General features: G+C 32.5%; 2 protein-coding genes across 5 annotated transcripts in view; one reads left to right on the top strand and one right to left on the bottom strand.

The window, feature by feature from the left end:
- Window positions 1-24462, top strand: part of Kap3 (kinesin associated protein 3) — a 51886-nt gene that overhangs the window by 18267 nt on the left and 9157 nt on the right. For all 4 annotated transcript variants that reach the window (XR_016193617.1, XR_016193618.1, XM_089239894.1 and 1 more), the window contains exons 6-17: window positions 4382-4518; window positions 5015-5099; window positions 6862-6963; window positions 7058-7236; window positions 8655-8817; window positions 11035-11135; window positions 13101-13319; window positions 13472-13646; window positions 14016-14141; window positions 15670-15768; window positions 17248-17333; window positions 19290-19458. Coding sequence is in view for 2 of the 4 variants with exons in the window: in XM_089239894.1 (XP_089096020.1) it covers window positions 4382-4518; window positions 5015-5099; window positions 6862-6963; window positions 7058-7236; window positions 8655-8817; window positions 11035-11135; window positions 13101-13319; window positions 13472-13646; window positions 14016-14141; window positions 15670-15768; window positions 17248-17333; window positions 19290-19458 (1641 nt within the window). In the remaining 2 variants the exon portion in view is untranslated. The remainder of the gene's footprint in view (window positions 1-4381; window positions 4519-5014; window positions 5100-6861; window positions 6964-7057; window positions 7237-8654; window positions 8818-11034; window positions 11136-13100; window positions 13320-13471; window positions 13647-14015; window positions 14142-15669; window positions 15769-17247; window positions 17334-19289; window positions 19459-24462) is intronic.
- Window positions 11772-24462, bottom strand: part of LOC149080682 (uncharacterized) — a 55539-nt gene continuing 42848 nt past the window's right edge. Inside the window, exon 11 of the mRNA XM_089239896.1 lies at window positions 11772-11859. Coding sequence (XP_089096022.1) covers window positions 11800-11859 — 60 coding nt within the window. The 3' untranslated portion in view covers window positions 11772-11799. The remainder of the gene's footprint in view (window positions 11860-24462) is intronic.

Here is a 24462-nt window from a genome sequence, read left to right as displayed (position 1 = left end):
ATAGATCAACTTTGAAATTTGAAGAAAAAATTGTTTTCTTTGTTTTTCATTGGAACATTGGCACTTAAGAAGAGGTGGAAGCAGAAACTGGTATCGCCTATATTTTCACTATTATTTATTTCTGGCATACAATTATCACACAAAATTTTCTATTTTCTTCTACACGTTCAAATTCGCAACACATACTTGTTTTTTTAACATGAAAATGAGTGCAGAAAATTCAATTTTTTTCTAATGTCTGTGATGAAAGAAGGAAAGCATATATATTTGATGGTACACATTGGTAGCATTTTTACATAGTGATTTTTTGGCAAACCTCACACTGTCCCTGCATCACAGACACAATATAATGGCCATCAGATGACCTGACATCTTTTTTCAGTCGACAACGTGGTTCATTGTCACTTCTTTTCGGAATTCCAAATGCAAAATACAATCCGCTTCTCGCAGCTCTGAATGAATTATCTAACGTGCAATGATGGTCGTATGGCAAATCTGTTACAATGGAATCCAGAGCTGAGGTTTTGATCGGATTCTAGAAAGAATTTTTTTTATCTCATGCAATAGTTTTTTTTTTGGATTGCTCAAAACTCTTGCCTTTTTTTTGAATTTTGAGTGTTGCACTTACGTTTTGCCCCTTTTTTCTTCCCTGCATCTTTTGAAGAACATGTTTCAGTTGTTTTCTAACATCTCCTCATTGTTGCAAAATTATCTATCATTTCACATACATCAGTTGGAACTGTTGATACTAGATCATTTTCAACAAATCATTTTCATCCGTGAATTTTCCATTTTCATTAGCATGTAATTGACATATATCTACGTCATCTGATTCGAAATCTGAAAGAGTTTTTAAATATCCTACAGGTTCTTCTAATGTGAAATATCTTTTTGATATTGCTACACTCAGCTGAACACAACAAGACTATCTATGATTGTCAAATTCGGTTTGATTAGCCTGCAGTTCACAAAAACACACATTTCTAAAAACGCAAGAAGAAAAAAGTATTCACCCAATATAAACAATCTACACCAGAAAGCACATTCCTCTGTGTCGTATGACCCAGAATTAGCCCCTATACATATGTCGAATGATGACAACACCTTGGGCTTTGAACGGGGAAAATCAAAGTAGCGCACTACACATTAGATATCCTTAGAATCTTGCTTTCTTGAAAGGATTATCTTATTTTTGAATGTGTGTAGCTTGTTAACATGTAACACTACAAAAAATTAATTGATTTACTTTGATTGATATATTAACCCTTTGAAGGGCGGTGGGAACCCCTTTATCCCACCTTTTCAAAAATTCATAACTCCACAAAAAATAGGCATTTTTTGCTGCAAATCGAATTAAAATGTAGTTTATACTTCCAAAAGTTATCAGAAGATGGCTCTAGTTGTCCACAATCTTTTTTTCATATCACTAATGGTAGTTTTTTTCGTCAAATATTTTTGCTGGCACTAAAAAAAAGTGATTGCAGATTTTTATCAAATTTTGCATCACCAACTGGGTGAAATGATACAAATTCAATGTATAGTATTATGAATTTTGTCTTGCAAGTAATTTTTGAATCCCCAAGATTTTTTTCAGAACGTATTTGCTGAAGAAAAAGGGTGGGATACATGTAGTCCCTCCGCACGTCTACAGCATCCCCCCTACAGAGGGCAGCACCAATTTCCTCACCCTTGGGAAATCTCTTTGGAATGCGTGTTTTGTAACATGATACTGTTGCGTCTGGCATTTTTTTTCATTTGTGTGTCTTCTTCAGTACAGAGAATGGTCCCTCTATAAAGTAGAAGAAAATTCAAAATGCCTCGAAAAGGACTAACAGCTACTGAAGCTCTTGCTTTGATTGAAGAAATGCCATCGGATCCAGAATCCTCAATTGAACTTGATGAAGAAGTGCAACAACGGGAAGAATTTCTTGTATCGGGGATGAAGAATTGACTATCGTAGCAGAATCTATTGTTGATGAAACATCGACTCCAGGTCCATCAACAATAGATATAATAACTTAGAGTGAAACCGCACGACAACACTGTTCCAATTCGGAGAAAGGACTGGGCCAAGTGATGAGATTTTGGACTGGAAGAACAATCTCCTATTGCGATTTTTTTGTTTGTTTTCATCAGCCCTGATTGAGCATATCGTTTTCCAAACAAATCTTTATGCAGCACAGGAAGGAAAGAGGTTTGATTCAGTTTCTAAAGAAGAGTTTCTATGCTTTTTAGCCATAAATTTAGCTATGAGCATAAAAAAAATTCCCTATCTACAGAGACTACTGGTCAACAAATCCAATTCTGGCAGATAGTTTCATAAGCAAACTAATGCCGGTGAAAAGATTCACTTGGATGTTGGCCTACCTACACCTGAACGATAATTCGGTTCAGTTAAAGAAAGGTGACTGCAACTTTGACAAACTATAAAGTGTGACCCTTATTGAATCATTTGTCAGAGAGATTGCTATAGAATATTTTCACGTAATTTTTTTTCAATTTTGCACTTAACACTTGTCATTATTTAAGACTTTGTCTTCCATCAACATTTAAAATACAATTTAGAAGTATTTCTCCATATTATGACATCCTTTAACTATTCTAATCTTTTCCTGGCTAATAAAATGAAATAAGCACTATTGTAAATGTGCCTTAGTAATGCTTTCCCTGCCAAGCATTTTCAACCACGTTGATAAGCGCTAAGTGCGCGGTGGGACAAACGGTATCCCACCTCATATATAAATAAAAATGTGATTTTTTTTTTTAATTTTTTGAAAAACGTAATATGTACACCCATATGCATCAATATATCAAGTTATTTTTTTTATATTTTTTATATTTTGATGTCACCCCCTTCAAAGGGTTAAGTGGTAAAAACACACAAAATAATTTTCAATTTAATTAAAAATTGAAATTTTGGCAAATTTTAATTGAAAAAGGGGAAAAATGCCCAAAGGATGTCAAATTTCAAAATTCTGTCAAAAATGTTTGCATCAACCTGAGGTTTCCAAATTTATTTCAAAAAATAGTTTGAACTCTCTCCTCTATATACGATAAAAAACCGGAAATGTTTGAATCAATTTTTATTAGATATTTTAGTAAATAAAAACACTTACATTTATGGAACATTGGCCTTTAAATGGTTAAGGAAAATCTCTGCATAGCTTTTTATTGGTGCAGAATCACTATTGCCTATGTTTGTAAGAGAATTTCACCATCAAAGCCTGTTCTTGTTAACTTAACATCATACTCTCTAGTGAAAAATAAGAATATAAATGGTTCTGCAGAGATGATTCTTAAATTCTCTCTTAATCATAAAGCTGGAGTATAGTTTGGTCACATTTTTGCAAAAACTTAGCATGGGCACTGCAATTAGCATAGAAAACTCCCTAGTGGTGAATGTTCGCCATTCTAGCAGTGAATGTCAAACTGATTTTTTTTCGCTCTAAATTTCTTTCCCATTTATTTAAGATATTCCCAAAGTTTTTTAGCTTTCTGATGAAGTATAATATGGCAGTCTTTCATCTAAGCATTATATATATATATATATATATATATATATATATATATATATATATATATAAAATATTTTTTCCTTTTAAACTTGTCAATCTTGGGGGAATTTATGACAGCAGAAAGTGAGCTATTCTATGATAGATTTTACTCAATTACAGATGCAGTGGTAGGATTCAAATAATTTAACAACAGGTTTGCAGCAAACCAGTTTTCAAATTTGTTGTATCTGCAAACACCTTAGAGAAAATCCTGATTACAGATGTCATTTTAACAACCAGTTTGCCAGACTCAACAAAAATTAGATATCATTGCTACCATACCTGCGCAAACCAGCTGAATCTGGTCACTGCATAGATTGTATTGTTATATGGGAGTTCACTATATTTTAATGTTATATAATTAGTTTGATAACTATTTTTTCATGATTACTTGGAATTTAAAAATATTTATACAAAAATTGCCACGTTTTTAAGACAAATAAATTCAACTGGTCGAATGGTCGACGCGTTTCGGCTCTTCAATGGAGAGCCGTCATCAGGACCTTGTGGTCAGAACTCACACGAATGAAGAGTGATGTTTACGTCTGGTCGTCCGAAGAGTTCGCCTTTGTATTTGCTGCGTCAGAGGCGAACTCTTCGGACCACCAGACGTAAACATCACTCTTCATTCGTGTGAGTTCTGACCACGAGGTCCTGATGACGGCTCTCCATTGAAGAGCCGAAACGCGTCGACCATTCGACCAGTTGAATTTATTTGTCTTAAAAACGTGGCAATTTTTGTATAAATTAAAACTAGGCAAAGTTACTCATTTTTTGTGATAATTAAAAATATTTGTTTTGATGTATATATATTTTTTTTAATTCAGACATTCTTATTGGAGCTCTAGCTCGGGTATTGAGAGAAGATGGCAAAAAATCCATTGAATTGAGCACAAACATTGTGTACATATTTTTTTGTTTTTCAACTTTTCGACAGTTTCATCATGTGATTTCACAACATAAGGTAATATACTAATGTACTATTTTTACATGATATTTAATGTACTCTTTTACCTGAATGATGGTACTCCTTGAAAATATCATTTGATTACAATGAAATACATAATGAAGTATACAAATTTATGGGGCAGTAGCCAAAAATTACTTTCAGAGAGAGGGACTGAACTGATAGTTCAGTGAATTTAATCAAATGGTTTCACACATGTATGTATGTTATTCTTTTAAATTTTGGGAAGGGGCCTCTATTAGCTATGGTTTTGCAGATTTACTAAATGTATAATCAAATGTTTTAAATGTTTGATTTAGATTTTATAGGATTAGGTCTAAACAGTTATCTTCCACTCTGTAGAGATCATTATTAAAACACTTTTTTTTTCAGTTTTAATTTCCAGCCCCCCCCCCTTTTCATTACAGTATTAAATAAACATAATATTAATTTTCAATTAAAGTGTACTTATCTCATCAACTATTTACATTCTATTCATTTAAATATTTTCAAGGTTGGATCAATATGCATGGAGCTAGTAGAGGGAGAGCTAAAACGTTATGAGCAATGGACAGAGGAAATTGGACGTAAAAAAGATGATATCCTTTTTTTTATTTGCTTGTTACAACAAATAAATTCAAAATGCACCATTGTTAGCAGGGCCAGGCTTAGGAATTTTGCAGCTGTTCCAAAAAAAAATTCTATGTAGTCTCTCCCTGACTTACAAACTTTTCGAGTTATGAACATAAATCTTGAAAAGGAAAAAAATTGTTCAGAAAACATAATTTTATTTTACTAATTTTTTCGTTATTTTAGGAACACGTTCACAGTTTGGATGTTAATCAAACATGATACATCGAGAGGAAATTACATTTTTACTAATTTGACAAAATTAACAAACAATTAATAATAATTAGTGTGGTCCACCTGCATACACTTTATCATTGCTTGAATCATATTGAACATATGTACATTTCTGAAATAGTTTTATAGGATTTCATCTTTATCAAATGTTGCAATTTGATAACTTTGATCATTTTTCGAATTTTTTATTGCTGTTTTTGTTCAATTAATGTAAATCAATAGAAGTAAATGAATAAATTTCTAGAATTTGCAAATATTAAGAAAAACATTCTGAAACACATTAAAACTGTATTTGGAAATGTAGATTAATTTAAAATTACCAGAGCTCTTTAATGTTATTACTTGTTTAAAACTAAAAGTTTGTTGCAGAAATGAAATAATCCAAGCTGCAATCTTGGATTTTATTTCAATATTTGAATATTCAAATTCAAAAATATGCTCTGGTGTTGGTTGTCAAATATTAACAATGGTAGCTGCAATCATCCTAATGTATTAATTTATTTGTATTTATTTGTAATTTATTTATTTACTTTGTATCTGGCCCATGGGCCCGAGCCCCTCCAACATTTGCCACCATCTCTATAGCATTCTGTGGAAATATTAGGTAGGTATGAGGGGGCCCCTCAATACTTACAATGGCTATAGCCAACGCATAACATGTTGATACCATGGCTCCCATATCTTTTAGCAGGACTCCTAGGCTGGGATCTTCTGTGGGGCCCCAGGCCAGATTTTTTCACGGGACTTCCAAAAGGGAATTCATGGTGTAAAAGAGCAAAAAACAATAAGAATAATCCCAGGCTGGGGCCCTGTCAGCCCTACCCTTGTGGAGCTATGGTTGATACTCTGTAGAACACATTGGGTTATAGCTGTGGTGCATGGACAAGCATTATCCTGCTGGAATATGTCCCTTGGATGCAAACCAAATAAAATGTTGATACTGACTACTTCTTCTCTGAGATATTCCTCACTCTCATCTGATGTAAAAAATTGAATTCTAAAGAAAAAGGATGCTCACCAAGTTCCCAGCATTTATTTGAAACAAACTAGATTTGTATACTTAACATCATTTTTTTATTGGTTCAATTAAAAAAAAATAAAAAAAACATGCCGCTACTAGCACCACCCCAGGGACGTAGCCAAAACTTTCGTTCGGGGGGGGGGGGGGCAAAGTGACGGAACAATGGATTTGGCCATCTTTTTCCCTTTTTCCGGCCGGTCATTTTCTGACATTTCTGGGGGGGGGGACCAGACCCACAAGTTCCCCCTTCCCCACTACGCCCTTGCGCCACCCTTGTTCTGCAACTTCGTTATTTATATGAACACATTTTTCAAATGTGTGAATGTGTCTTCTAATATTAGTTTATCCAGCACAATTTCTTCTTGGTGTTGGAATTTCATTTTCCATCAGTATAGTATCTTATAATTACCATGTTGTGTAAGATTATGTGAATTTAAACAAATCAGTATAATAGATAATATCCTTATCCAATTCACTAGAGCGAGATAAATCAAATATGGCATTATCTCCAAATGAATATGAAAAAAATATGGAAAAATATTCTTCTGTTGTTAGAAAGCAAGATCAGTTATTAAGAGGTGATGAATTGTATAATTTTAATGCATATTTATTGTTATTCAAGCATTTTATTTTGAACATGAATTGGAAAGTTTTTAAATTTTATTTTTTCAGTCTGCTTCTACCTTTTATATAACATTGCCGAAGATCCAAAAGTCGAAGTTAAAATGATTAATCGCGGAATTATGTGTTTTTTGGTCAAGTGCTTGAAAAGAGAAAACACCGAGCTATTAATTCTAGTTATATCATTTCTTAAGAAGCTGTCAGTTTATGCCGAAAACAAATGTGAAATGGTAAGTTTACCTACAAGGTGTGACCACTGAGTAGGGTGAATAACCCCTCCCCCTCCTTTTTGAAATGTGAACAGCCCTATGCTGCCACATGAGCATTACTTTCTTCTCTATGTTACCTAAAAATCTGCACTTGTTTTTCAAAATTTCTTGGCAGGTGTTTGTTCATATGGTAGTTGTAGCATGAGAGTTGTTAGTGCATTGCGTAACGCTCATGTGGTAGTGCATCGGGCTGTTCACATTTTCAAAAAAAGGGGTGATTCACCCTACTTACTGATCACACCTTGTATTTTATTTCCTGTAACATTGAAAAGGAAAAATTTATAATTTTCCTTCATTTGTAAAGTTTTGATTCATTTAAATTTTTTGAACCAAAGCAGTAAACTTTTTTAAAAAAGATTTTTTAATATCATCTCCCTCATAAATTAAATTTTTTTACTAAAAATTACACTGCTAAAAAGAAATTTTCGTTATTTGTCAATGCAAGGATAATTGTTTTGTATAACTTACTATAATAAAGAAAAATGAATGTAAAGTCATACCCAAGTCAACCCTCCAGGTAGGGTGATTTGGATACACTACTCTATTACCTTGATACGTCTTCAAAGATTCATTTCACCCCACTGGAAATAATAAGGGACTTTTTCCCCCTGATATAATATTGGTTTTTTTAAAATTATTTTTATTTATCCATATGAATACATAAATTTTTTTTTTTTAATTATACAAATATAAACATAGAGGACTATTTTTTATGTCTATAATGAAAATTTGCCTAGTCGAAGATGCTTGTTTCGGTGGTGGTCTTTAAATGTGATGTCAATATCTTAAGTTAATTAAAAAATTGATGTCCAATCTGTGCAATTTCTAAAGAGCCTGGAACTTAAAATTTTCTTATATGTTTGTACCATCTGTATAACTGTGTGTAACTGTAACGAATATAAAATGTTGTCCTCGAGTAATCCAGTAAATATTAAACATTTCACTAATAAAACCACCAGTATTTAACAAACCAATTCAATCAGATTATCATCCACAGTTAAAACAATAAGTATACTGACCAAATAAAAATTCTATCAAGATTATAAGATGTAACCACAAAGCACTATAAACAAAATTTTGCAATGGTTTCATGAAACCTTAAAACATGTGTTATGATAAAAGCAGGCGGGAAAAAAGGGCAGTATAATTATGAGAGATTTAGGCACCATTTTTAATCATGAAGGTTTACACTGGCAGCTGGACTTAAAATCATCTATTTTATTTACAGTGGCTATGATATCATCTAAAATAAAGAATTAGAGTATGTACCCAAGTCACTTCACACATTTTACAGTATTTTATTGTATGTATATATAGTTTTTTTTAAATGCAAATAATACTTATACACATGGCTGAAAGATTCAATTTTATTTTCTTAGATTATGAATGGAGTTGTTGAAAACATAAGCATGCATGTCCCTCATGAAAATCCAGATCTTCTGAACATGGCTTTGCGTTTGTTGTGGAATTTGTCATTTGATACTGATCTGCGCAACATAATCGTAAGATGTGGATTCGTCCCAAAATTCATCAGTCTTATGTGTAGGTATTTTTATTTTATTTTCATTTAAGGTATCCAACTACGTTGAAAATGCCATTTTGGAAGAAAATATGGATTTTTATTTTTTATAAAAGCCCTATTTGTTGTGATTCCAAAACAGACCTTGTTTTGTTTATATGATGCTTAGAATCAAAGTTACGTTCACTTTCGTGTTGCGTTTTTACATACAAGTAATACGCGAATAAAGATTTTAAACATGTTTTACGAAGAATGCTATTTTTGACATTTTACTTGACTTTGTGACATGATTTGTAAACATTGATACATTGCATCCTTACGAAATTTTATTGTGATATTTTGCTATATATTGTTGAAGTTATGAACCAAAATCTAAGGTCTATCTCATATATTTTTTGAATTACAGTGTTTTATAGACAAAATGTAGGATGAAATTTCAAAAAATTCACACGTATTTAAACATATTTTGGTGTAACTTATGAACATATCATGCAATCCTTTAAATTTTGGTTCATAACCTGCAACGTTACTAGCTAAATGCACTGTGAGAATCACAAAGCATTTCATTAATAAAATTTTTTGCAATTGTGTTTTGAATATCACATGAATTTTGCCTAAAATTTGACATAAAAACGACTTTTTCATAGAAAATATAATAGATGGACAAAAATTTGTCACTGTTTTCACCATTTCGAGACACTTTCTATCAAAAAATGTATTTGAAGTTCACTCCAGAACCATTTTAAAGAAAAGTGACAAGAAAGGTAGTCGGATACCTTAATAAGGGCAATGGAGACTCATTTTCTTAGGCATGGTAGCTCAGATTGATAAGGCATTTGCTAGGTACCAGAGAGATTTTATGCTTTCGAAACCAGCTTAATTCTTTCTAGGTTCTTTCTCAACTAAAAGTTGCAAGTAGTAACTTTGACGTATCTTGTTAAATACCTTTTTATATTATGAATAATTATAAAATTATTATTATGACAATAAAATTACACAATAAACCCAAGAGAAGGGTAGACACACCAACCTCTCGCTACAACATTGAACCACATTGATATCAAATTTGATGTTTTCACCATGAACAATGGTGATGCCAAATTGAATGTTTAAAAAATTAACAGATGTTGAAACTGCAAAATTCATGGCATGGTTTGGAACCAAAAAGAAGTGGCAAATTTGAAGGAGTTAAGAAACACAGAAAGTCCTAAGTAATAATTTGTTTGTTACTTACATAATGTTTTGAAAGGTCAGACCATCTCAACTAAACAAGAAAGTGATCATAACTCTCCATAAAAATCTGAGAGAGAATAGGGAAACCAAAGTCTATGGAAAAAAAGAAAATAATCAATGTGTTCCAAGCAATTTGAGCAAAACATATCTTGAGAATAAGTAAAGCAATTTATTAATTAAATATTAGTAGTAACAGTATGTAAATCATGAACGGTAAATTAAAACAATTTCTTACATGTTATTTGCATTATTTATAAATACTTTTTTTGATGATATTTTCATAGAAAATATGAATCAATATATCTAAAGAAGAGGCATATTACTTTATTTATCATCTCCCTCATGCCAGAAGCATGAATATGCAAGTTTTCAAAATGTGGGAAATGAGGTTTGATGTTTACTCTATCCCATGTTACTCTATGAGTGTCATTTCCTTAAAATGCTTTGTAACATGCATTTCAATGGGGTTAAACATTCACGTTTCTGGCAAAACTTAGATAGCAAAAATAAGGGATCGAACCAGCAGATAAACCCAAAAAGTGAAAATTTACACATTCATGCTTCTGGCATAAGGACGACGATATATACTACTGCTTTAGATATGAAAACTTGATCCATAATCCAGAATCACTCACATCCTGAAGAGTTTAGCTTAGAGAGTATCTACTGTAGTTTTACACCAAGAGAGATTGAATATAGTTAGAGTAGTAGAGCTAAATCCTCTTTAGATCTTTGAGTTTAAATATTTTTAATCTCATGTTTTTTTTTAAAATTAGTAATAATTACCTTTTCCCAATGTGTCTGGTTCCCATTATTGAACCAGTTGATTGTAAACAATAATTCTGGATCTCAGATTTCATTATGTAAATGATTTTTGGCTTGTTAATCAAAATAACTTTGTGTGCAATCTGTTATATCACTTTATTGACCCACAGCAGTCTTGTGAAATATATATGTTTTTCAAGACTTATTTTAAAAAATGCTATAAAACATACTTTTCAAATTAGCTTTTGATAGGTACAGACTGGTTGTTATAAGTATTTTGTACCATATTAGCATGGAGGATCGTTACAAGACACTGCTCACATATATTGATTGCATTCCAGTTGTAAGTTGTTTCCTTTTTGTAAAAATTTCTTCAGATCTATTTTCACACTTTGTGTTGCAAAGGTATGAGAAGTATGCCACATTAAGCCATGTTTTATATCAGTTTCCCAATTTTTTGCTATACCGACCCCTTCTTCAGAAATGTTTTTTTTATTGTGCCGCCACCCCATAGGATCCTATATAACACCCATACCCTCTAGCACTCCCCTGTGATTATTCTGTCACCGTTTTGGAAAACACTTTTATGCAGATGATGAATGATTTAGATATGTGATGTGAGAAAAAGGTTGAAAATCTCTACTTTTAGATAAATAATGTATATACTCTAATCTAATTCACACTTTTTCTCCACCAAAATCAAACTCACTTATATGGGTGCACATCAGAATTAATGACAATATTGACAAAAAAAATGATCATTTTTGCAACTGAGAAATGAAGTTTACTTACATTCAAGTAAATATAGTGCCTTCCATAAATACATAGCGACCACACATTTTTGAATAAATTATGAATGAATGAAATATTCAAACAAAAGATGTTTAGAGATTATGTAAATTTGATACCCAATTAATCCTTGTCAATATCTTTCCTGACACAGAGGTACAACAGAAACTGCAACAAGATGAAGGCAGAACCCATATATTGCTACTGAATAAAGTCCCTCACTGACTGAGACGTGGGAAAAAAATTTTAAAATGTTGCCATTCAGAACTGAAAATAAACTGTAGGTCAGTCTAATTAGCCCTTGTGCACAAAAAATGACAGTAGTGCAACAAAAATGACTGAAATAAGAAACATAAAAAAAAAATTCTAAAATTCACATGAAGGTGGACTAGGTATGGGTAGTACTTCAAGGTTGTATATAAATGACTCAAAAATTTTTGAGACTTGCTGATCATTAAGTTTTAAAGATGCCCAGTGACATTAAGGAAGACTTGTTAGTGTGGAGTCAGTGTGAACAGATGTTGTGAAAATTTCAAAAAAAGAGTGGATGCAAGTTTTATTTACACCATAGTTTCGCAATCTTTTTTGGCCCCATCGCCCCCTTCTTCAAAAATTTTTTCTTTCCATCGCCCCCAACGCAATCAAACCCATAGGATCCTATGTTACACCTGCAGCTGCTACCACCCCCCTGGAACTTTCCATCGCCCCCAAGGAGGCGTTAACACCCACGTTGGGAATCACTGATTTACACTGTTTCATCAAGAAATTGTGATTGTATTGCTAAGAAACAAACTCAACAGCCAAGAAAAGCAACAAAAAAGTGATTATGGTGCTATTTCTCATTGGCATTCATTGCAATAGTTATCAATTATCACTCTGTTAAGTTTCTTGGTACATGAACTACAGTATCTCAAAGAACATAGTTCATCACATATCTTAGAGAGCAGTAACATTGTGTGACAAGACGATACACCTACACATATGTATGCCTCTACAAAAAAAGTGATTGGAGAACAATCATGAAGTTGGGATGGCCAGTACTCCTGACCTTAATCCAGTGGAAAACCTTGGGAGAATCTTATCACAGGGTAAAAAGGCAGTTTTCAAGTGTGTGGGAATCAAAAGGTTAAATCAAATGAAGTTTGTTAAAAGCCAATCCAGAGCATTTATATAAGTTAATTGGTAGTATGCATGAATGAGAACAGAATTTATTTGTAAATCAGCTGTAAAAAATTGTCAACTATTTGATATAACAATGACAACGTCAAAAAATAAGTCTTTATACTTTTGAGACAGTATTTTGTTTTTAAATTCTATTTGAAATGTTGTTATGCATGCATGCATGTTGAAATTGTTGCACAGGCCAAAATTGTTGGTTAGTTCTATAGTTGTGCATTTAAGCTTCTTTGACTGTTGGATTTAAAAAAATACTTTGTCACTAATCCTAATACATGCATTATTATAATTATTTTTAAATTTCTATGGTTAATTGTGCCTTTGATACTTTTCTATATTTCAGGTTGTGAACCTTATTATTGAATGCCCAGAAAAAAATTTGCCAACACCACTCATAGCCTTTGGTATCAATCTGGCTGCAAATAAACGTAATGCTCAACTGATGTGTAATAAAGATAGCTTGAGTCTTTTGATGGCGAGAGCTATTCAGTTTAGGGATTCACTTTTAATGAAAATGATCAGAAATGTTTCACAACATGAATGCACAAAAGAAGGATTTGTTGTATGTTTTTTCTAGCTAAAATATTTATAAAAACTGAAACGGTTTTTTTAGTGTATTGACATTGATATTTAATCCCCTCCTTTTTTTATTAGAACTTCCTATACAAAAATATATGTATTTTTAAAAAGTTCAATCCATATTTTTCATTTCAGCCTTTTGTTGACGATCTTTGTGTTTTCATCACTGATGAAAAAAAAGATTGTGATGACTTTGTCATAGAATGCCTTGGTGTATTAGGAAACCTGTCAATTCCTCTTCTGATCGACTTTGAAAAGATGATTTTACAGTATAATTTCCTTGACTTCATAAGAAATAAACTAGCTGACAGTGAGTATTTTTAAATGAATCAATCAAATACTAGTTACATGGTTTTCATCAAATGTATATAATTCACATTAAAAAATTTAGATTTTTTTATCATATAATTTCATGGATTCTTTGACAAAAAATCTTTCTAAGCAATTAGTTCATTGCTAATATTGATTAAAATGAGAGCACTTATTGGGGGGGGGGGGAAGGGTGGAGTATCTGGTTTTTTCTGTTCATTTTTGAAAGATATATGGTTGAAAATATTTTGGATGAGCATTTGATGAGAATAGATAATTTTTATAGGATCAGAGATTTTCTACAATAAATTAGTTCTTAAATTTTTTTATATTAAATTTGAGTGCCTAATGTCTATTCAAACAATTACAGATGATTGTGAAGATGATATGATCTTGGAACTTATCATTTTCATGGGAACTGTTGCAATGGATGAAGCTTGCGCTATCATGATTTTGGATTCCGGAATAGTGAAAAATGTTATTGACTTTCTCAATGGTAAAATAACCTATAGAAAATATGAAAAGTTGCAGAAAAAGAAACTAATTTTATCAAATTCTAATTTGTAGCTTTTAAATGATAAATCAGATGAAAAAAAAAATAAAAGTATATGTCTTGAGATATATAAGTTTTGGCATTGGTACAAAGGTATGGTTTTTAAAGGAAGGACTAGTTCATCAATCTTATGATCTCCCCAACTTGGTATCTTAGTCAAGACTAGTTTAAAACTTCTGTACAGGTTGTTCAGCAGGCAAAATCAGACACTAAAATCAAAATTAGGGTAAGCCCCTGTTAGTATGATATGTTGTCTGTTTTGTTAAAATTGATGGAAAATTATTATTGGCAAAATAATACAAATAATTTTAGCAATAATATAAAAAACTGAATTTTTAATAATAATAAGATTATTACTGGCTGAGAGCTGGTACAATTTTTTGGTTAGTTAGTTGCGTTGCTTCAAACATTCTGAAGATTAGCCCTTGAAATGCCTGTGTGCCATGGTGTAGATCAGGGCTTGAAAAGTTGAAAAAAAATTTAGACACCAGCCTAAACATTCTTAGGAGCCAAGCATGATTTTCTGCTCAAAAAAAAAACAATCCTAAATAATATTTTTTTTTTACTTTTCTGGGACTTAATAACCCATCCTTATGTTAAAAGACACTATCATGAAATCAGAAAATTTTGTGTCATACTTAGACTCCAATTAACAATCGCATACAGGAAATTTTAGGTATCATTATCAATATTCTGGTCCCCATGGAGACCTAGAAATTGTCAAGCCCTGGTGTAAATTAATTGTAATTCACTAATGCTCCCTAAAATATTTGGTTCCAAGTCACCACTAGCATGTCTTTGAGTTCCTCAATTGCACCAATTTTTGTTTTTCGCTCTTCATAGGCTCTAAGAATAGGATAAAAAAAACATTCTGTATACAACAAAAATGGCCTTTTACATCAAAGCACACTTGAATGTATTTTTCTGAACTTGCAATATAATGAACTTTACCATTATATTGCAGATAAGAGAGACTTCAAACTATTTTGCATCCTCAACAGCAGATGAATATAACATAAATATTATCTAAATTATCTCAAGTATTCTTAGACAATAGTTTGGGGCATCTAACGAGAGAATCATCCAGTATTATTTCAAACTTGATTGCAGCAAGATTGCTTTTTGTTGCTTTTTAACCACTAGGGTGTGGGAATAGTCAGATAAAAGCTGGTATCAACATGGCTGTGTAGAAAAATTTCCCCTTTTTTTCCAGTTGTCTTTTGTAAAAGACACAGATAATTTTTGATAATTTAAATTCAGATCATCACAAGATGATCAAACATGCTACTACACTCATCATGCCTGAATGATGGGAGCACACTGAGGGTTAAATAATATTTAGTTCATAACGTGATGCAGATAAATTTGCAAGCTGTGCACAATACAATGTGGTTTCAATATATCAACTTCTACAATGATGCAAAAATATTTTCCAATTGTTTTTGTGCTTATAAGACATTTACAATTTTAGAAAAACAAGAAGATGATGAAGTTGTTCTACAGATAGTCTTCTTATTTTATTGTTTGATACGCCATCCTGCCACTAAGGACATGATAATTGAAAATTCTCGTATCCTTTTGAATGTATTGTTGAACATTTCTCATGATGCTTCAAGAAAATTTTGATTACCCGAAATTCTTTTTAAATTTGAATATTGATAATTAAGGCAAATTCACAATCCTTCTGTATGAATGTGGTTTTTAATAACTCAACATTTTCAAAAGAGTTCGAGCAGATTCAAACCATGTGGGTTTGACTTCTGAACTCATTTCATTGGTTCCTTTTTCAAAGTTGAATAATGCAGCAGTAATAAAGTTTTATAACAACAATAAATGATAAAAATTATTAGTCACTAGCATCACAAAGATATCATTGCATGAATCAAATTTTTAAGTATGAATGGCAGATCATAAAAAAAATCATAGTTTTCCAAACTTTTTGGTCCATCACCCCCTTCTTCAAAAAATTTTTCTTCTCTTCGCCCCCCCCCCTCAACCCACACAAACTAATACGATCCTATGCTAAACTTAAATCTTCTACTTCCCTTCTGGACTTTTCCATCGCCCACTTTGGGGAACAGTATAAGAAATTATCATCCAACATAATATAGTACATTGTGTTTTATGCAGAATGAAATAAGTTTTGATTATACAGATTAAAACAGTACACAGTACAATTTGACGAGGTAGGCTACCATTACGTGCCCAAAGCACCCAAGGTTTTGTAAGCTGGATGAAATTATCTAAGTTCCCATCTCATCACGTTAAAATTACATTTTTGGAAGCCATGATATACGTACCTAAAAATTGAAGCTTCTTGAAACCTTAGACTGACTCATCCGCCATCTTTGAGCAAAGTGTGATGCCAGTATTATTGCTATAGCCAATTGCTGTTCTCTATTCTGTTTTTTTACAATTAAATGCCACTTGGAGTGGCAAAACCAGTTTTTTGTTCAAAAATTGAGGATGATAAGTCTGCTCCACCTTTCTGGGCACCTTAATGAAAATGATCATTATATCCATTTTAAAGACAATGCATGGGCTCCAGTTTATGATGATTTTTCGATGTTAGATAATGAATGTCCTTTTATTTCCTCTACTCAACAATTAACTGAGTGTATACAGACACTCTATCTTCTGAAAGTCAGAGTATTTGCTTTTCCAAAATAAATGATTATGACAGATGGAAATTGAATTCAATCTCAATCTCGAGAGATCTTTATGACCTTGATGTTTACAACATTAAAAAGAGTTGGAATGGTTTTAATTTTATCTAATTGAAGTTAATTAAAGGAAGTGACAGATTTAGACAGCATTTTTTGCGTTATTCCACTAACCGGGCATTATGCCTTCTTATTTGTTTCATGTCCTCGGTTGAAACTTATAACTCCCAAGTTGATGCATTTTCAGCAAAGTTTCTTTTTTTTTCTAACTTCAATTACTTGCAAGAAGAGACACCCTTAGGTCGAAGTATCAATGTGCTACCAAAAAAATATACTTCACACATTTATACCAAACTTTTCAACTTTTCCTTGAATTTCAAACTCAGAAATTCCTGCTTACTTGACTGATTTAATGAATGACAAAAACCTTGAGATAAGAAAATTTTGTGATCTTAGTTTGGACATCATATCGGTAAAGTATATATATTATTTTTAAAATGATAAACAAATACCAAAAAAGCAGACAAAAATCAGAAAAAAAATATATAGGTAATTCCATAATTCTTTGTTAAAGTAAAGCTAATATGTATAACATGAAACAATGAGAACAGAAGAAACAACAAAATAGCAATGCTAAAAAACACAATGCTTTTGTGTTGTTCCTTGTCTTCTCCTTACACAGGGTGATTGAAATTTTTTGCCCATAAGACTATATACAGGGTGATTATAAAAAAACTATCCCGACATATGGGCCCCTAACTATCATACCATTCACAGAAACTGAATGAAATTTTGGCATAAGGTATTTTGATGTATGCGCTCAAGAATGATATGGAAAACAACAGTGTCACTCTAACAGTTACGGTTACAGTCAGAAAATTTCGAAAATATCAAATGGCAACACCAAGTTTTTTGTATTGGAATGTGATCTCCATTGTGAAAAACCCTAAATAGCGTTCGAACGGCAACTGTTGCATGAAAATCACTGGCGGTAGATAGGCTAAAAGTGAGGACAACCAATAAGGACAGAGAAGCAGCATAAAATAAAGCATTTTATTGTGTTTCACAAATTTTCCACATGACCTTGTGGAGGACTAATCAGGCTGGGATCTCAGCCGAAGAAACGGTGTGGCGAATGAAACAAACATTAATGCTCTGGTGCATGGCAAAGTCCTTTTTACTTTTTCCTTGCCTAGCTCCGGGGATTTTCGTGCTACAGGTGCCATTCCAACGCTATTTAGTGTTTTTCAGTATGGAGATCGCATTCCAATACAAAAAACTTGGTATTGCCATTTGATATTTTCGAAATTTTCTCACTGTAACCGTAACTGTTGACACTGTTGTTTTCCATATCATTCTTGAGCACATACCTCAAAATACCTTATGCCAAAATTTCATTCAGTTTCTGTGAATGGTATGATAGTTAGGGACCCATATGTCGGGATAGTTTTTTTTATAATCACCCCGTACTTTTGTTTACAAAAAATTTTCAAATGACATGCAGTTACTTATTAAAATGTGATAAGTTTTGTAATTGGTAGTATACTTCTAAAGTCAATGGTTTGTGAGATAGCACTATGGACAAACAATTTGAATCATCCGGTATTGTACAGGGTGTCCTGTAAGCTGGCATTGCCTTTATCTTATCAACCTTCTGTCACAGAGATATGCTTTCAATTTAAAAAATGCTCAAAAAGCATTCAAAAATTACCCTGTACCAGTTTTGAGAGTGAACAACATACGTTGTCTAACAAAATGAAAAAAAAAATCCAAATTTACATATGGTCCCCCTGTGCTTAGCCTTCCAGTTAAAAAGTTGTTGCCCTGTCTTTCTTGATGCCAACAAAAAATTCCATGTTCTAAGTGCAATATTCACAGATATATAATCGATAAATGGAGGAAATTTGGGAAAGAACACAGTGTTAAATGCGGGTAAGCGGTTTTTTTTTTTTTGCATTTAACACTTTTTATTCCAAATTTCCTATTTTTTGAATTTGAATATCTCTGTGAATATTGCACTAAGAAACATGGAATTATTTTTGTTGGGATCAGGAGAAACAGGGCAAAAACCCTGTTGCAGGACAGGGGAGGATGACAGGGATATCGTATATAAATTTAGATTTTTTTTATTTTGTTACACATTGTATTTTCACTCTAAAAACTGGTACAGGGCAATTTTTGAACACCTTTTGAGCGTTTTTTAAACTGAAATCATACCTCTACGATGAACAGTTGATGAGATAAAGGCAGTGCTAGCATCTACGGGACACCCTGTATATTTTGTTATAGATATTGAGTTACTGGAATATTTTGTATTATAAATGTATGATTCTTTTGGGCTGCTGTGGTTGTTTTATAACTGAAATTATTGTTTGTTTTGATTTGCTTTGCTGAAGCTTAATGTGTGATTGTCATACTTTCAACTTAGGCTAATAGTGAAGACTGGAGCAAAAAAATAAAAAAAGAAAAATTCTGTTGGCATAACCGTCAATGGTTAGAAATAATTGAATCCCAGCAAATTGAAGACAATGATTTTTATGTGGAAGACTCATATACACCTTGCATACTTAGTAGGTCAGATTTGTTATATGACAGTGGTAAGTTGAATATTTCTTATTAGACCTGGAAGTTTTGGTACTAAAAATAGTCGAAATAGGCAAGCAAAAAGGCACTAAAAATGCCTAAAATAGGCACTAAAAAGACATTTATAATTTTTTGAAGAAAGAAAAATTACTACAAATAACTAAAAACTAAGGTATTAAGGGTCCAAAAACTAGATAAAAAATTGGTTGCACTTAATCCATCTATTGTTTTAATTACAGTGAATTATTATCCAAGACAAATTGATTTGTTTCAAAGTCCAAAATAAAATGTTACTAGACCCTCAGGATTTGGCTAATTCCAGGGCTGCCATTACCAGAAGTGCAGTTGGTAAGGATAATGATTTGTGGGGCTCTCTCGAGTCGCAAATGATTCTCATTTGTTTGTTGTAGCATTTTGAATAATCATTATCATTTCTATAGTTGAAACATGCGTATCTTGTTCTATTTTTGTAAAAAGAAAAAATTAATATTACCACATATGCAGGACTCCTTCAAGCGTGGGGCCCGGCGAGACCACATCTGTCACACATCCCTGAGGGGGAACTCTTAATTGAATACTAAATATGTATGTTTAATGAATAGCCATGGTTGTTTGCAATGTATTTATGGTGCACAAAATAAAACCAAAACAACATGGGCCCCAGAGCCCTGTCTGCTCCTACTCGCCTTCTATGAGCCATGATGTCAATTCAAGACCTCTTGGGACAATCATCAGTCCGCTATACACATACAAGGCTGTCCAATGCCTGAGTGAGACATATTATGTGAATCCTGTGGGGAAACAAATTTCTAACTTTCCCCTGCTTTTCTAACACCTGCTGCATTCATCTGAAACAAAATCATTCACGTCTAACACCATCCAGTCAAAGCAAAATTGATGCATGCCAACACCAATCTCTCAGATCACTTAGTTGCGTCTAAATGGGGCTGGAAGGGAGGGAGATTTCTGATGATAATTAATACTGAAAGTTGGAAAATTTTAAAAAGAGCGATTCTTTGAAGTTTTCAATACCCAAAATATCCAAGTTTCACAAATTATGACCTCTGAAGTTCACTAATAAACTTAAAATAGGCATTTATGGCACAAAAATTTCAAAAGTCATTTTTACCAAGAAAGTTTAAAAATAAGGGGAAAAAAAAACATTTATGACATTTTGCCTGAACTCTCTCTCTCTTCTGAGCTCTACTTATTATACACATAAAAAGTTGTATTTTCAATCTCTGAAACTGAAAATTTTCCAATTTGATTGTTGTAGCACTACAGTATTTTTTTAAAAAAAACCAACTGTGTGTGTGTGCATAAAACTGATATGCAGGGTTCATAGCTAACTCCCCTTTCCGTAAATTACTGGAAAGCCTTTGATCTTGAAGGCATACTTCCAATTGGAAAAAGCATCCAAATAACATGTAGCCCTCAGCAGTAGCGTATTTACAGGATAGCTAAGTGGGCTATAGCCCAGGGCAGCAAATTCGGAGGACTGGCAAATTTTTGAGAAAAAGAGGAGAGAAAAAAATATTTTTTTGAAATTCATGTTTCACAAAAATGTATGGAAATGTCACACGCACACACATGTATATTTATTTTTTCTATAGTAAATAATATATATAATGAAGAAATCATATTGTTTATTTTTGTTTCTGTGTTTTTTTTCACACAGACTGCAGTTTAAATAAAAAAAATTGTTATCTAATCTTTGTATTTACACAGTGTTATTTTCCACCTTCCCAAATAGTATTGTCACAAGTAGAGGTGGGAGGTTTGGTAGGCTTCTTGAGAAAAGCAAAGCATCACTCATTACAGATTACTTGGAAAAAGATAGAGTTCAACCCACACCCCCTAAAGGGGGGGGCTATTCTAGAGGGTGTTGGTTCAGTGTTCCGGAAGAAAAGAAGGGGGAGGGGTTCTTTTCCTGACTGGAGGCTGCACCCTTCCCAGCTGACCACAAAGAATATTCAGGGCTCGGCACGGGTCACTTTTTCCCCTAAAAGTCACTTTTTTAGAAGCTGGTCACTTTTATTACGTATTTTCGGGCCCAGGTCACTTTTTCCACTTTTTTTAACAAAAAAACCTTGGTCTCGCGCACTTTTCTGCTGTCAGTGTTTTTCTTTTCTTCAAGGAGGAACTTGACTGGTTCAAGGTCGCTAATTTTCTCCCTCCCTTCATCAAACTGTGATCGTACAAGGAACCCCCATATATATGAAGGCGTCTTTATCTTCCCGGGAGTATAGCCACTACAATAGGGGCTATCCAGTTGCCTTACCCGGTAGCATACCGGGGCTAACGAGAAAGAGACTGTCTGTAACTGTCTTTCTCGTTATCCCCGGAGCATACCGTGTGATGTCAGCATAACTTGATTTCAAGGCGCTTGGAAAGAAAGCTCCTTAGTTAAAGAGTCGTCATTTTATGGAAAAGCCGGTCGGAAAAAAATAGCGTAAAAGGTGTACTTACAACAAGAATTTTTTTTCTCCTCTACCATTCTTTCTTATTTCCCCATGCATGCTCACTCGTTCTTTCATTTTCATCTTATTTTAAAATTGATCCTTTATTTTATTTGTTTCAAAAAGTTTTAGTCCTAAGGGCCGAATTCCTTTCTTGGAGCATCGAGCAAGTTACATTTGTTGTTTGTTCTATCGTTACTTTTATTAATTTTTTTTAATTTTTAATTTTTTTTTTAAAACGATGTAAAAATATTGCTACTCATTTTTGATATATTCATACATTTTGTATTGGGAGAGTTTTCTTTAATGATAATTTATGTAGAATCGGCACATCAATCTTAGGTTTAATTTGCAATCCTCTGTAATACTTGTATTCAATAAGGTGTAAGACGCATATTTTTTAAACAATACATCAATAAATTTTAAAAAGATAAAACTAGTGCACATTGCATTTAAGAAATTAAAGTAAAAAAAATGAATATATATATATATATATATATATATAGTATGCATTAAAAGAGCAACTGACAAAAACCAGATTTCAATGAAAAACTTCAAAAGTCAGAGTATAGCACCAAAAAAGGCTGCTTTATACACATAACTTGAAAATATAAATTAGATATTATGAAAAGGTGAAAAAATTAGAAGGAATTGAAAAATTGGAAAAAATATGGATCAATGAGGAGGTCGTTCTCAAGGGGGAACCCTCCACATTCCTCCAAGCTGCAAAAATGTTTCTAATGATGGTAAGCCTAATAGGCATAAAATTATCATCAGTTCCCCTGACATTTTTGCGATAAACAAGCTTTGGAAGTGAAAAGGCAAATATGAGAATACACAATTATAACCAAAACAACATGAAAATCATATGAGTAGCACAATATAAAAAGATATTTACACAAAGTGTGTTTAAAAATTGAAAAAATGAGATTATAAAATTGAAGAGTGAAGAAAACATACCAAGAGTTAGACATTCTAAAACATGCCGCCTGAATTAGCAATTAGGAAAACGCGGGTGAAGTTTGAAACCCATAAAAGAATATGGATAACCGTTGCCACTCAAGATATTTAAAAATTCAGAATATATGCTTCTAAAAAATCCTTAGCATTATTACAGGTTTTTTTAATTCTTGAAAGTTGTCCAAAAAATATATTTTTCAAAATTTTAATACTAATATTAGAATTGAAATTAGACAGAAAATTAACTTTAAATTTAAATTTTTTTTTTAAAATCAAAAATACCGATATAGACTATGTTATTAGACAAGCAAATTTTAAGATTCAGAAAGTTCGTAGATAGGGGGTCGTGATTGGTTTTCTTGAGTGTCAAGTTCGCAGGGTGAATTTCATCACTAAAATCCAGAAAATTCTCATGCCTGCCTTCTCACAAGCATGTTGGACGAAAAAAGACAATTAAAAAATGTTAAAAATACAATATTAGAACAAAATATATACAGAGCTTCGGATTATATATAAGCTCAAAAAAGCATGATAAAAAAAAATATATACAAAGTTACAGGAATAAAATAATTACAGTGAATATTTTACAAGGATTATGAAAAATGTCAAAAATAAATTGAAAGGTCCAAAAAAAAGAAGTCTATAAATCACTGGACATACCTTAAGAATGGAGAGACTATTTTTGAAAGAACAAGTGAGCAGCACTAACGCTTTTGTCATTCAAAAGATATTTTTTCACTACCTCGTCATTTTTTTAAATTTTCATTTGAAATTCATTATTACATACACACACATACATATGTACAACATATAATACAGACGCAATATACAAAAAACATATATATTACCATTTATATATTAGCTCAAGGAATTACATAATCTGTCCAGGGCATATTGATAGTGTAGTATATATTGGGGTTGACAACAGACCAATTTCTCTTGTATTTTTATCCTACTATTTTTATCCTACTATATATATATATATTGTATTATATATTGCATTTTAATTTCATTTTGGGTACAAAACCACATGAAGTTGACCCACATCCTGACCCTAAGAGGGTGACAACAGTTAAATCGTGTTTTCTCAGCAATCTTTATGCTGTCTTGTCTTAAGCCAAGTTTTCATGGGAGAATTTTTTTTGCACCACGTTAACCAAATAGGACCATTTCAGGTTGCAACCTCCTTTGATGGGCATGTAACCGGAGGTTACAGGCTATTAGACTTTCATTTGAAATCAATGCAACTGGACCCGCCAGAAATAAGAGAACTAATTATCTTACAACATAATTTTAATTAAACGTCCTAAGTCAGGAATGATAGGTTAAACTACCTAAGTTTAATTTTAATTAATAATAATAATTAAACAATTCACACAGCAAGTCAGTTTATCTTCGCTCAGTAGTCACTTTTGGATTAAATCATTATTCAAACCACACACAAATTGATCACCAAGACTGTCCATTAAATAGTCTCCAAATTGAAAATATTTTCCTAACTTTTTTAACGATGCACTGTAGGTCGCAATTGTCTGCATCCCACTGGCATGTTGATTCCACTTGTGAAGTCAAAATCCTTCCACTATGAGTAATGGAGGA

This window comes from Pholcus phalangioides, unplaced genomic scaffold, assembly GCF_987345545.1.
Source record: "Pholcus phalangioides strain wild (caught in Gottingen) unplaced genomic scaffold, Ppha-v1.0 ptg000011l_1, whole genome shotgun sequence".
Taxonomy (NCBI): Eukaryota; Metazoa; Arthropoda; class Arachnida; order Araneae; family Pholcidae; genus Pholcus; species Pholcus phalangioides.
Note: the sequence above shows the minus strand (reverse complement) of the source record. Positions and strands in the feature narration are given on the sequence as shown.